This window comes from Protopterus annectens, chromosome 16.part0, assembly GCF_019279795.1.
Source record: "Protopterus annectens isolate FY-2018-M chromosome 16.part0, PAN1.0, whole genome shotgun sequence".
NCBI lineage: Eukaryota > Metazoa > Chordata > Ceratodontiformes > Protopteridae > Protopterus > Protopterus annectens.
This window is the reverse complement of record NC_056750.1, coordinates 290,828,556-290,842,076: the sequence shown is the minus strand read 5'-3', so window position 1 is coordinate 290,842,076 and position 13,521 is coordinate 290,828,556. Positions and strand designations below refer to the sequence as shown.

Genomic DNA, 13,521 nt, shown 5'->3' with positions numbered 1-13,521 from the left:
AGAGAGCCAGACTGTCCATCCGCCCAACAAGGAGTCCCGGGTGATAGACAAAATCAGGAAGCATGTGTTTGCTTCATTTACCTTCGCCATAAGGTCCTTGAACTATTTGGCACCCTTTACAAGGCTCCAGAGGGATTTTATCAACCAACTCTCTGAAACCTTGGCAGGAGCTGTTTCTGATGAGGTCTGTGACAATGTTAGCTTCTCAGATAGCGACCCTAGAATCCATATCCAATTATTCCATGTGTCTTATTTCACACGTAACGGAAGGAGCGGCTAGTGTGGCAAGGGCAGGTATAGTCACGAGACGATATGCCTGGATGCGACTTTGCAGACTCCTTTAAGGCTTCCTTTATGAACGCCCCCATCGAGGCCACCTCTTTGTTTGGCCCTAAAGTTAAAGATACACTGGCAAGGTGTGAACAAGATGGCAAGACTCTATCTGCCTTTGGTATCAGACACTCCACTCCTCAATGATTCTACTCTAGAAATCAGAGGAGCAGGAAGATGTGGCACAGAAAATCACAGGGCTCTTTCCATGACGCACGTGCTGAGTTCTCCCCTAGAGGCAGAGAGGGAAACATCAATGGAAGACACCCCTTTCAGGGCAGAGGAAGTCCATGAAAGTAGGGTTCCAGAGATTCTTTCTCTGGCCAACCCTATCAGCGCTCCTGAAGCATTGCCTGACTGCTCACCTCTGGAAGCAGTTGGGGGTCATTTGTCCTTGTACCCCATTGCCTGGCGAAACATAACCACCGACTGTTGGGTACAACTGATAATATCCAGAGGTTATCGCATCCCCTTTCATCTCTGTCCAACCTCACCCAGAGACTTACCCAACATTCCACCCATTCAAAGGGAAGCAGCAGCACACGAAATCCGAAAGCTGCTAAAAAAAAAGAGTCATCCAAATGGTCCCACCAGACCAGATAGGATCTGGTTTTTACTCAAGATTCTTTTTGGTGCCAAAAAGATGGGACTGGAGACCAATTCTGGATCTCAGCACACTGAACAAATTTGCAAAAACAGAGAAATTCTGGATGGTCACAGTTCAGTCTATCCTTCCTCTTCTGAAAGAAGACGATTGGATGTGCTCTGTAGATCTTCAAGATGCCTATTACTATATAAAAATGGACAAGTACTCAAGAAGATACCTCCGCTTCCACATAGGAGCCTGTCACTACCAATTTTGAGCACTGCCTTTTAGTCTCTCTACAGCACCCAGAGTGTTCACCAAATGCATGGCAGTGGTCATCGCTCACCTGCGACTTCATGGATTCCAGGCGTTTCCGTACTGGATGAAGCCCTAGGCTACACTCTCCTCACAACACAACACCTGGGAATCACTATAAACTGGTAGAAGTCCAACACGACCCCAACACAGTCTTTAGAATTTGTCTGGGTACTGTTGGATATGAGGAATTGCACAGGATCTCTTCCAGAGCACAGACTTCAGAGAATAAGACAACAGGTTAATTTGCTGCTCAGTCACTACAAATCTTCCGCTTGGTCCATACTCCAACTCTTGGGGTCAATGGCAGCCTTGATCACCATTGTTCCTCTGGCCAGATTCCACATGAGACTTCTCCAGTGGTTGCTCCTCACTCAGTGGTACTCTGTACAACACCCTTCGTCTTTTCAGATAAGTGTAACTCAGAGATGCAAGCAAGATTTTCTCTGGTGGACGTCTTGAAACTCTCAGCAATGGTCTCGCCCCCTTCAGCCCCCATCAGCCAAAAGGCAGGGTGACCGTAGGCATCTCCCTGATGGGGTGGGGGGCTATGTCAGGGAAACTCGGTCCAAGGCACCTGGTCAGAGACAGAGGCCCTTTTGCTTATCAGTGTCCTGGAACTGAGGGTGGTGCTACTAGCATTGCAAGCATTCCATTCCATCCTTCCGTGAGGGACTGTTGCGATCCAATTAGACAACATGTCGGTGGTCTGGTACATCAACAAGCAAGGGGGCACCAGATTATCCATTATGCTGAGAGGACTTCAGAATATGGCAATGGGCGATAGCTTCCAACTGCTTTCTAATTGCAACGCACATTCCTGGGAGCTCCAGTGTGATAGCGGACAAGTTGAGCAGGTGCATTCTACAACCTCACAAGTGGTCCCTCAACCCTGTGATAGCGGCAAAAACTGCTGGGGCCAGCCTTGCTGCGACCTATTCGCCTCCACAACCAACTACAAGTGCAGCAACTATTTTGCCATAATCCTTCTTGGGGACAATCATCGAGAGACGCTCTAGTACACGCTTGGCCCTCAGGTCTACTTTATGCTTATCCTCCTATCCCCCTCATCTCCTAATTTCTGAAGAAAGCACGGCAGTTGAAAAGCAAAGTGATCCTCATTGCTCCATATTGGCCTCGACAAGTCTGGTTCCCCTTCCTCTGGCCTCACCTGCTAGATCGACCATGGATCCTCAATCCATCTCCAACATTGATCTCCCATCCTCAGGGTCTGACTCACCCCAATCTAACAACCCTGAAGCTGACAGCTTGGTTTTTCCACTTCCAGTGATTGCCAGGCAAGATAACCTCTTGTCCCCGGTGCGCAATATTCTTATTGCATCTCATAAATCATCCACCAGACTAATCTATCTCACTAAATGGAAAAGGTTTTCTTTATGGGCAGCGAATAAACAATTAAACCCCTTGTCATCCCTAGTTTTGGTGGTTCTGGATTACTTATCACATCTTTTCCACTCTGGGGTGTTTGCCTCTACTATTCGTATTCATTTAGCTGTCATTTCAAATTTCCACATTGGTTTTCAGGATTCTTCACTCATGTCACATAGACTTTTTAAAACATTTTTTAAATGGGTTCTTCACCTAAAACCTCCCTTTAGAGAACCAGTACAACCTAACAGCTCCCCCCTTTAAACCTGCATCTTTATGTGATTCAAAGCACCTCTCTTGGAAAACTTTGTTTCTGGTTGCAATCACATCGGCCAGACATTTGTCAGAACTTCAAGCCTTGTGCATCAAACGTCCCTACCTTATCTTCCATAAGGATAGAGTATAACTGAGAACTAATTCTTCCTTTTTTACCAAAAGTTGTGTCAGAGCGGTCTTTCAACCAGTCTATTGACCTTCCAGTAATTTTTCCTAATCATTCTAACAAGGGAGAGTATTGTCTGCACTCCCTGGATGTTCATAGGCAAATACGATTCTATCTGGACGGAACAAAATCTACCCGCAAATCGGACCTACTATTTTTAGCCTTTTCTGGACCAAGACAAAGTCATCCTGTCTCAAAAGTTACATTGGCATCGTAGTTGAGAAATTGCATTACCTTCATCTACAGCAAGAACAATCTCACCTTGCCTCACAGAGTGAAAGCACATTCTACAAGGTCTATGTCAACTTCAGCAGCTTTCCATGCTAAGGCTTCCCTCAATGATATTTGCTCAGCTGGGACATGGGCCAAATCTCATGCTTTTATCCGTCATTACAAATTGGATTTGGCCTCCAGAGGTAGAGCTTCTTTTGGCTCTGTGGTGCTCAGGAATGTCCTTCCATGTGGGCCACCCAGGGATACAGGTAGCCGGGCACTCTGTCCCATCAGTAAGGAATGAACAACGATTAATAACATCAGATAAAGAAGTTATGTCTTACCATAACGTTCCATCTGTGTTGTTGATCTTCGTTCATTCATTACTCCCCACCCTCCGTCCCCGTCCAGAGGTTTCTGATTGATCTGATATACTCCTTTATTGTAGGTCTGTTATGACCAGAGGTAGCCTCTACTTTTGTCTGTCAACTTACAAACTCGATCTGAGGTAACAGGGAGCAGAGCATTCTGGGTAGGATCTTGGCTTGAGAGTTTTTGGCTGACACGAGCTTGATATAAGGCCGGCTCGGTTCCAAGGACGGAACCGATAACCTATCAGTAATGAATGAACGAAGATCAACAGCACAGATGGAACGTTATGGTAAGACTTAACTTCTTTTTTTATAAGTATCACCTTGATAATGGCTAAACAGTATGTTTGTTTTAATATGTATTATGCAGTAATCTAGAAACCCCTACTGCAGTTCCTCAAAAATTTATTCTTCTGAAAAGTCCATACCAACTACTCATCATTACCTTAACTTGAATCTGCATTATTCAAGTAGGAATTCATTATTATGTTTTCCTGTTTCTTGAATTCTGTATAGTTGTTGATTATGTATGTGTGTGTGTGTATGTATGTATATATATATATATATATATATATATATATATATATATATAAAAAATATACACACACACTACAGTGAAATGTATGCCTTACATTAGGGTCATGGCTGAGAATAGTCCTTTGGACCTGCCCAACTCTATGGTTAACAAAAAAATGAATGGATGAATAAATGATTGTATACAAATGTAGTAAGTAAATACAAGCTTTGTCAAACTGTTGTATAGGGCCTTGTTTCTTGATCTTTCTTCCCCTAAGAAGTAATCATTAAACATTAGGTACCGCTGAGCTGTCGTGATCTGGCCCTTCATGTAAATACAGAGTAAGTTGAGCAGCCATATTCATAGAGGGTAGGATGCTGTGCGTATACGGCAGCTCTAGGTCTCTAATCGTGTCTTTGACAGCCGGTCCCCCCACCTCCTCTCAAGGAATAAGAGACAGTTACCTGTGACATGTTAATCCCCACTTCTTTCAGCAAACTTGTTAATCAGCATATGGAAAGTAACTACCGTCTGCTGTTACAGAAGACAGTGGCATGCAGGGTTGGGAGGGTGGCCTAATGGTTAAGGTGTTTGCCTTACAAACACAAGGTGCAGGGTTTGAGTCTCACAAGGGATAATTGGCTAGTCTTAAAATGGCTCGCAAGTGCAGTTAGCCGAGTACTAATCTATGAATCTCTACAAATCTCTCTGTGCTTTAATCAAAATATACAATCTCTGAAATCAGTTTTCTGTTTGAACTGTGGGGTTTTAGTGGCTTGTTCAGAATCATAATGTTATAGTTGGAGAAAGAGCACTAGACTGAAACTCTGGTTCCATGTCATTGAATTTAATGCCATATAAAACATCTAAGAGCCTGTTTTAAGAATACATTTTTAATAGTATACCTTTAACTGAGGGTACTTCCTTTATTCCCAAGCTTCTAATATCAATAAGTATAAAGTTTTATGTGTAGGCAGGAAAAACCCAATTCTGACCTATTACTTGGCTAACCGTATTACTAACTATTCATATTCAAACATGGACCTTGGCATTTATGTAGAAAGCACATACTATTCTGCTATATTACCAACAAAAAAACAAAATGTCGCTGTAGGTATTCTTACCTAGATGTTAGGTTTTGATTATCTGTGGGTATGTCGCACTAGCAATTTCATACTTGGAATGCATTTCCCTGATTGTGGTCTAACAGATTTAGTACAACGCTGGGTAAAAGAGATGATCTCTGGGTTAAGGTTTTTGTTTATTTATTTTTGACATATTAGCAGACTAACACAACTTGGCCTGTTTTCTTGTTAGTGGAAGGATAATGTGATCTTTGCTGCTAATTCAGAAAATCCTCAAACATTATCTGAGGCAGTATGACTACGGGAACAGTGCTGCATACATTCAGGTACAGTTTACTAAAACTAAGAGTAAAAGGTGGGTTGTTGGACCACTGCTTAGGAGATGGAAGGCATTATTTCCTGGGTGCAGATAAGAAAATGTGAAAATATTGTTGGATTCAAAAAAAATGTTTATTCATTGGTATTCAGGGCTTTCCAAATTATTAACAAAATGCACTTTATATTTCTGTGAGCAAAACAATGTATGTTAAGTAGTATTAGTACTGAATTTGTGACCTTGCCAGGTACCTGCCATCTCTGTGTCTCAGGGACAACACACATCTGTGTCTGATCCTTCACTTGAGCTGGATGTTCTCATAATTATGGTCAGTCATTCAGTTCCGAGCTGAGGTAAACTGTAGTCTTTTTATTTCCATGCTGACGATCCTGTAAAATCTACCTGAATGTCTTATTTCATTTTCCTGATAATTTTGTTCACAGGGAGATTGATGATACCAATAAAGGTCGAAAAATGCTGGAGAAGATGGGCTGGAAAAAAGGAGAAGGCTTAGGAAAGGACAGCGCTGGAATGAAGGATCCGGTAGGTTAAGTTCAAAAAACAAAGCAGGTGTAAGAACAACAATTATTTGTTTTTTTACAGTGAAATAACTTGCAGTACAATGTGTTGTGGTTATTTAAATATCAGTTGCAAACACATTTCTGTGGTTCAAAAACATATCCCATTTTACTAATTGCATTGTTGTGCTTGCACTCACTACTTTATGATAAAAAGAAAGTGATTTGAAGTCTGCCTCTCCTGAAATTTAACTTTTAAAAGTGACTCGCATTAGGAAAAAAAATGCACATTGGATGCTTATTGGCACAGTCTCTTAAGAAGGCCATGATCACTTAGCTATCCGTGTGGAGTCGCACATAAATCAGCTACTCTTTACATGAATGATCAGCAGTACCAGTGTTTTTTTGTTTTCTTGAAATGTGTGAAGGGGTGGGAGGGGGGGCTGCAGTTTGTTAAAACAGTTTGCTTTCTGCCAAACTGTTAATTTAATTAGTTTGACACAAACTAATTGCTTGCAGTTGTTTAATAATTAATTAAGTAATTAAGACTTGTTTCCCAGTGATGTCAGTATGACCTGACAGATGTTCTAAGTGAAAGACTATGCCAATATGCAAGATTTTCTTCATTTAGATAACTGTTGCAGTAATCCTGACCATTGTGACTTCAGCCACAGAAACTTCCAGAGCTTAACACCCTTTCCTCTTCAGGGTTGGTGTACTCCTTCCTGTCTGGGGCATCATGATATCTTTAGTATGAAACTAGCATCCATAGTACCTTCTTATCAGAGATCACAGTGCATGTATCGCAATGTTGGTATCCATAGTTTGATATGGTTTGGCCTGCTCCAGAACACAGGACAGATTAGTATCCCAATGGGGAACCTCCTTATCTTCTCTGTTTTTCTGATTAAAATTTAGTTTTATTATAATATCTTTGTCAGACACATCCTAACACCTAATAAAGGTGGATGCTCTTGTGAAAGGTATATTCCCCTAAAAGACTTCCACAACCATTGTGCTTATGATTTGGACCAAAGCATGACATCAAGAATTGTAGGGTTATTACAGGGATTCACTCCTAACCTCTGAAGAAGGCAGTTTTCTTTACAGAACTACGTGGACAGGTGGATGTTTGATGCCTTCACCTTATCTATGATGGCAACCTCAGGTTCATCTGTGGCTTCCAACATTCCCTTAAAAAGAAACATCTTAAGGAGAAGGCAGAAAGGGATGTGGATGATGTGACTTTGTTGTCCAACTTCACATTATTTCTTGAGAATGTAGGCCATAGTGAGGAGCATTTGCAGGCTCCAGACTATCAGTTTGATTTTCTTGAGCCTTCTGATGAAGACACTTTGGTGGCTGTCTCACCCAAGGGGCTAAGCATTTAACTACAACCTCACACTCATGGTTAGGCTTCCAGATCTGACACCTTTTCCTGGGCATCCACTGTAGAAACAGACCTCACAAGTCTTTTATTCTTCAGGTAATAGTTTACAGTGGACGTACTGAATATACTTAAAGATCTAGAAAAACAGTCAATAACAAATCCTGTTTGGATTTTCTATTCAGTGCCATGGAATGATTCAGGACCTTAACACAGCATTTGTGTCCATAGTGTGGCAAGCAAAATTTTCTATGCATGATTGACCTGTGTTTCCATGAAAGTACATCTTTTGGCCATCTCATCTTGCTCGTTGAGGATTCACCTTTTGTGCATCTCCTACCTGTCAGACTCTGAAAAGGGAGTATTACTGTGTGACCACCAAGGAGAAGAATTGGCTTCTCCTTGAGAGCTAATTTATGTCCTTGAAAAACTGACCCAGCAACCTTTTGAAAATGCAACCACAGCCTGTCAAGTGCCAGACTCAGAAAGACAGTCTTGCTGGTTATCACCATGGCTAGCAGTGTCAGAAATCCAATCTTTATTGTGCAAAGGACCTTTTTTTGTTTTTTCACAAGGAAATTGTGAACTTTCAAATAAAACTTTTTTATGCCTAAAGTAGCAATGGAATATTCCCTCATGCAGGCTATGCAACCGCTTGTCTTCTTTCCAAGTCCAAATAAAGGAGAAAAATGTTGTAGTTTTCTGATGTACACATACAGCGGATAAATTATTTGGTTGAAGTTGGGAATCATGTAGGTGGGAGAATGTTCGTGTTTTTGCAGGGCACCAAGGTGCCCTGCTTACTGTGTGTGTCTATGTGCTATCTGTGTGATGGCACTACCTCCTCCTCCTCCCACTCCCCCTGTATTTGAATTTAAACCAGTATCCACCTACCTCATAAAGAAACTTCTCACAAAACTTAATCCCTTGCACCAATGCTCCTGACAACATTCCCTCCTCCTTCTTAACAATTGCCTCTGACAGTATCGCTCTCCCTGTCAGCATCCTAATAAATAGATCACTACTCGAGTCATATGTACCCAAACTCTGGCGCTCTGCTTTCATTCTTCCACTCCACAAGGGTGGCAAAAACTACAGCTTTACCACCTACCGCCCTATAGCCATCCTCTCTCCCGTCTCTAAACTTCTCGAAAAATGCATACATATGCAGCTTATGCCATTCCTAACCAAACATCAACTGCTCTCTCCAACCCAACATGGCTTCCTCCCTGAACATAATACCAACACAGCCCTTCTCTCCTTTCTACACTCCATCAACTCAGCCCGAGACTCGGGTAACTTTGTTTCTTCTGTTCTATTAGATTTATCTAAAGCTTTCGATACCATCTCTCACTCCCATCTACTAAACCATCTGTCTAACCGTAAATCTCCACAGAAGCTCTATCCTGGTTCTCCAGCTATCTTTCAGACAGGTCACAAGCAGTGAAATGGGGACAATCTTGCTCCCCCTTCCTTCCAAGCCCCACTGGAGTTCCCCAAGGTTCCATTTTAGGCCCTCTTCTATTTAACATCTTCATAAATAACTTCCACAAAGCCATTCCTAACACCAAAATTGTCCAATACGCAGATGATTCCACTCTGATCTGCTACGCCTCCAACCAAACTGAACTCAAGTCTCTAACTCAAACTGCCTTCTCAACCACTGAAAAATGGATGCACCAGAACCACCTCTCACTTAACGCAAACAAAACTAAAATCCTCCTATTCACTCCCTCCAAATGCATGCCTTTAGATAAAAACTAATTTCAAATTACCAGCCTCAACAACTCTATCATTGACATTGTACCCTCTGCCAAACTCTTGGGGGTCACCATCGACGAACACTTAAAATTTAATACTCATATCCAACTTAACATCAAGAAAACCCACACTAAACTCGGCCTACTGTACAGGAATAATCAATTCCTCTCCCCCTGTACTAGACATACCCTGGCCATGGCATACCTCCTCCCATCTCTTCTATATGGCGCTCCACTGCTTACTAATCTATCTACCACCCTCATCTCCAAACTAGAAGTACGCTACAATAAAATCTCCAGATTTGCCACAAATGCAAATGCCCTCTCTCATCACTGCTCCTCCCTGCAAACTTTAAACTGGCTTGAACTCCCGACTACATCCAAATTGTCACAGCCCACAAACTACTATTTCAACCCAACAACTGCCCAGCTCTATCCAATATCCTCCTACCATATAGCCCTCCCAGACCCCTTAGATCCATTCACCAAAACCTTATTTCCATCTTCAAACCTAAACGTCCTGCTGATCAGCTCTCCTTCACTCTAGCCAAAAAATGGAACGCCCTGCCCTCTACCTTGAGAGCCTGTGAAAACCTAAACAACTTCAAAAGTCTTCTTCACTCTTACCTACTTCTTCATAGAAAATGTAACTGCACTCTTCACCCCTTACCTCCTAGCCTCCCCTCTTCCTACTCTCCAGGCTAATCCTTTCCTTTCCCTTTCTAACCTTTCTTTATAGTCCTTCACTATTTAGCAGTAACCTATCCCCCTCCCACCTCATATTCTACGCCTGTCATCCTCTCCTACAAACTCTCGCTTTAATATCTTACCAAATAAGTAATCAACACCTTCTCATTCAACAACTCTACCTGCTGCTCTGCGGTAAAACTCCATAATGACTGCAATTACTCATGTTTCTCTTCATTATGCTATGTAACTTTGTAATTGCTGCTTTTTGTCTTGTAATGTAACTTGCTTCAAGGATCCTTTCCCCATACTGTAATGAAATGGAAATTTTTGCTATAGTTGTCAATATCTTTAGGTAACTTTTAATGTTTGTATTTCTATATGCTATGTAACTTGTGATGTAATGTGATCTTATCTCGCCTACATTCATTACTGATGGGTTCGGAGACAGGAATCGGCTCCGACTCGGCCACTATAACTAGCACGAAGTCTCTCGTTGGCTGGGCTAACCCTGTATCCCAGGATGCATCACACCCAAACCCCCAGATCTCGTTTGCCGCTCCTAGAATAACGACGTGGTCTCGACTTGGCTGTGGCTAAGTACCCTCTCTTTTGTTTTTTGAGCTATAGCTTTGAGTTGTTATACCAAAAAAAGCTATTCTAATAGCTACGTTGTCTGTTTTATCCATTGTTGTGACTGATTGTGTTTGTTGTGGTAATCCTTCTGTTTGGCGGGCTAGGCCAGTTTTAGTTAGAGGGCCTTTGCCCTATCTTGTGTTGTTACTGTTCGGGCGTTTAAATTAGAGCCCTTTCCTCCCTCCCTACCTTGTGTTGCTGAGTGTGCTTGTGCTTATTGGGTAAATTTGAAATATTGTTGCTGCTTGTGGATTGTGTTCCTTATGTCGGGCAAGGAACCTAAAGAACATAAGTTATCTGGCTTTAAAAAATGCGCCAAATGTGCGTACAAGATGTCGCTGATTGATGGCCACGCCATCTGTGTATATTGTCTCGGTGCCATACACTTGCAGGAATCCTGCAGTGGGTGTCATGCTTTCTCTGCCAGGGTTTTACAGGAGAGAAAAAATAAACTTATCCTCAAGGGTTTGATTAAACCCTCCTTTGAGGAAACCTTGGCGTCCTCTCCTCCCTCTGAGAAATCCAGGTCCAAGTCTAAAATGAAGTCTCCGGCTCCAACTAGTTCGTCGGAGCCTCCGGAGAAAAGGTCTAAATCTACATCTCCTTCCTCGGCTCCACTGGTCTCGGAGCCGCAGGAAGCACGGTCCAAGGTTATGTCTCCTTCCTCGGCTCCATTGGTCTCGGTGCCGCAGGAAGTATTGTCTGTTGCGGGGTCGGCTTCTTCGACTCCACGGTCGTCGGCGGTGAAGGAGGTTGCGGTGGTTCTCGAGCCTGCTTCGGCTCTGATCATTTTGGAGCCGTTCCCCCAGTCTTGTCTCGGTTCCAACTGAGAAGGTTTCTCGACCCCCATCTGTCTCCTCCAAGTCCTCCAGGCTCTCAGATTCGGATGTCGATAGGGTGGTCCAGAGGCTCCTCCAGTCGCCAGTGTTGACTAAATTATTTTCGGCTCCAGCCCAGTCGGCTCTGGAGCCAGCTACTATATCGGTTCCATTTCTTCCTCCTCCGACAACTTCGGTATCATCGGAGCCGGAGTCTGCCGAATCGAGTGAAGTCCCTGGGTCGGCTCCGAAACCTCCTGCGAGTCTTTCGGATCCGACATCGACTCCAACCTTTTCCATTCCTTCTACAGGTTTTGGTACTCAAGTGTCCTCAGTCGAACCCGAGGGGGATACATCGGGGCTTCAGACTGCGGCTCAGAGTCTCCCCTTTGGTGCTTCGGCTAGGGGTACCCCAACTCCGGTCATGGTCTCGGAGGTGGGTTTTTCATCCGATTCTGGTGGACCTGCCTTCGAGGCTATGAGCAGTGCGCTGGCCAAGTCTATAGTGACTTCACCTGAATCAGCAACTCCTTCCCTAGACGCTGCAACTAGAGCTTGAGGATACCTCCATGTGTGGTCCCCTACTTTCTGAGGGCCCTTCAGAGTCTGTGCCTGAAGAGCCTCCCAGGAAGAAGTTGTGTAAGAGGAAGCACGTAGACTCCCCAAATGAGTCTGTCACCTCGGACACCGACCTCGATGATGCAGAAGGGTCCCCGAAGTCGTCCTCGGATGATGTCTCGTTCTCTGATATCCTGGAGATCTGGAGACAGCGCGGCGACTGGCCATCCAAAAACCCTTCGGAGGAGGAGTCGGTCTTCCTCAAGGCCTTCAGAGCCCAGCATTCCGCCTCCTGGGTGTCTCCACCCTTCGATGAATTATTGGATCTTATTTGTCGAAGGGTGTGGGAACACCCTGACTCTATGGAGCCAGTTCCTAGCCGCCCCAATAAATTTTTATCTGCGCCACCTGGAGAAGAATTTTTGACCAAGGGAGTACCTGTGGATGCTATGGTGGTGGCATCTGCCACCCAGCAAGACGTGGCAGAGGCTTCTACTTCCATCCATCCTCCTAATAAGGAGTCTAGGAGTATGGATAGGTATGGGAAGCGTACCCTGTCTTCAGCGACCTTTACATTGCGGTCACTGAATTACTTGTGTCATTTTACGCAGCTCCAAAGGGATCTCATAAAGGAGTTGGGAGATACCCTGTCGGGTAACTTGCCTGAGGCGTTGGCCCAGTCTGTTAATGCCCAGCTGTCTACCCTTTCTTCCATCGTCAACTTGTCCATGAGGCTCATATCTTATGCAGCCAAGGGGGAGGGTAGAGCAGCGAGTTCAGGCGTAGCCCTTAAGAGGCAAGCTTGGATGCGCTTGTGTCATTTTGCGGAGGCTTTCAAGTCTTCTTTCACGGACGGCCCATTCGACGGGTCCTCCCTTTTTGGACCCAAAGTGAAAGACACCCTCACTAGATGTGAGCAGGAGGGTAAGACTTTGTCTGCAGTTGGGGGCCCGTTTCTCGCCTTCCTCCTACCAACGTCCCTGAGGGATTGCCCGACTGTGCGTCTCCGGAGCCAGTCGGGGGTCGTTTTTCGGAGCATCTTCAGGCCTGGGAGTCCATCACTCAGGATCGATGGGTGCTTCGTATCATCACCGGAGGTTACACCATTCCCTTTTTTGCCCCCCCCCGCAGCCAAGAAAAATCCCGGACGTCCCACCCAATCAACGGGATCAGGCAGCAATAGAGGTTTCAAAGCTGCTAGAAAAAGGAGTCATCCAACCAGTCCCCGCAGACCAGATTGGATTAGGAACTTACTCAAGGTTATTTTTGGTGCCAAAAAGAACAGGGGACTTGAGACCCATTCTGGATCTCAGCCGTCTAAACCGCTTTGTAAAGAAGTCCAAGTTCCGAATGGTCACCTTGCAATCCATTTTCCCATTGCTGGAAAAAGGAGTATGGATGTGCTCCCTCGATCTCAAGGATGCCTATTATCACATCAAGATAAACAAGGCCTCCAGGAATCATTTACGCTTCCGGCTGGGAGGCAGTCATTTTCAATTCCGGGCCCTGCCCTTTGGTCTCACCACAGCCCCCAGGGTGTTCACCAAGTGTCTGGCAGTGGTGACGGCTCACCTGAGACGTCTAGGATTCCAA

The 13,521-nt window shown here is 44.3% G+C and overlaps 1 protein-coding gene across 3 annotated transcripts in view; it reads left to right on the top strand.

Annotated features, from left to right (window-relative positions):
• The window catches only part of AGGF1 (angiogenic factor with G-patch and FHA domains 1), a 1,405,627-nt gene that overhangs the window by 1,292,273 nt on the left and 99,833 nt on the right, over positions 1-13,521 (top strand). For all 3 annotated transcript variants that reach the window (XM_044058021.1, XM_044058022.1, XM_044058023.1), the window contains one exon: positions 6,008-6,107. In XM_044058021.1, the coding sequence (XP_043913956.1) occupies positions 6,008-6,107 (100 nt within the window). The remainder of the gene's footprint in view (positions 1-6,007; positions 6,108-13,521) is intronic.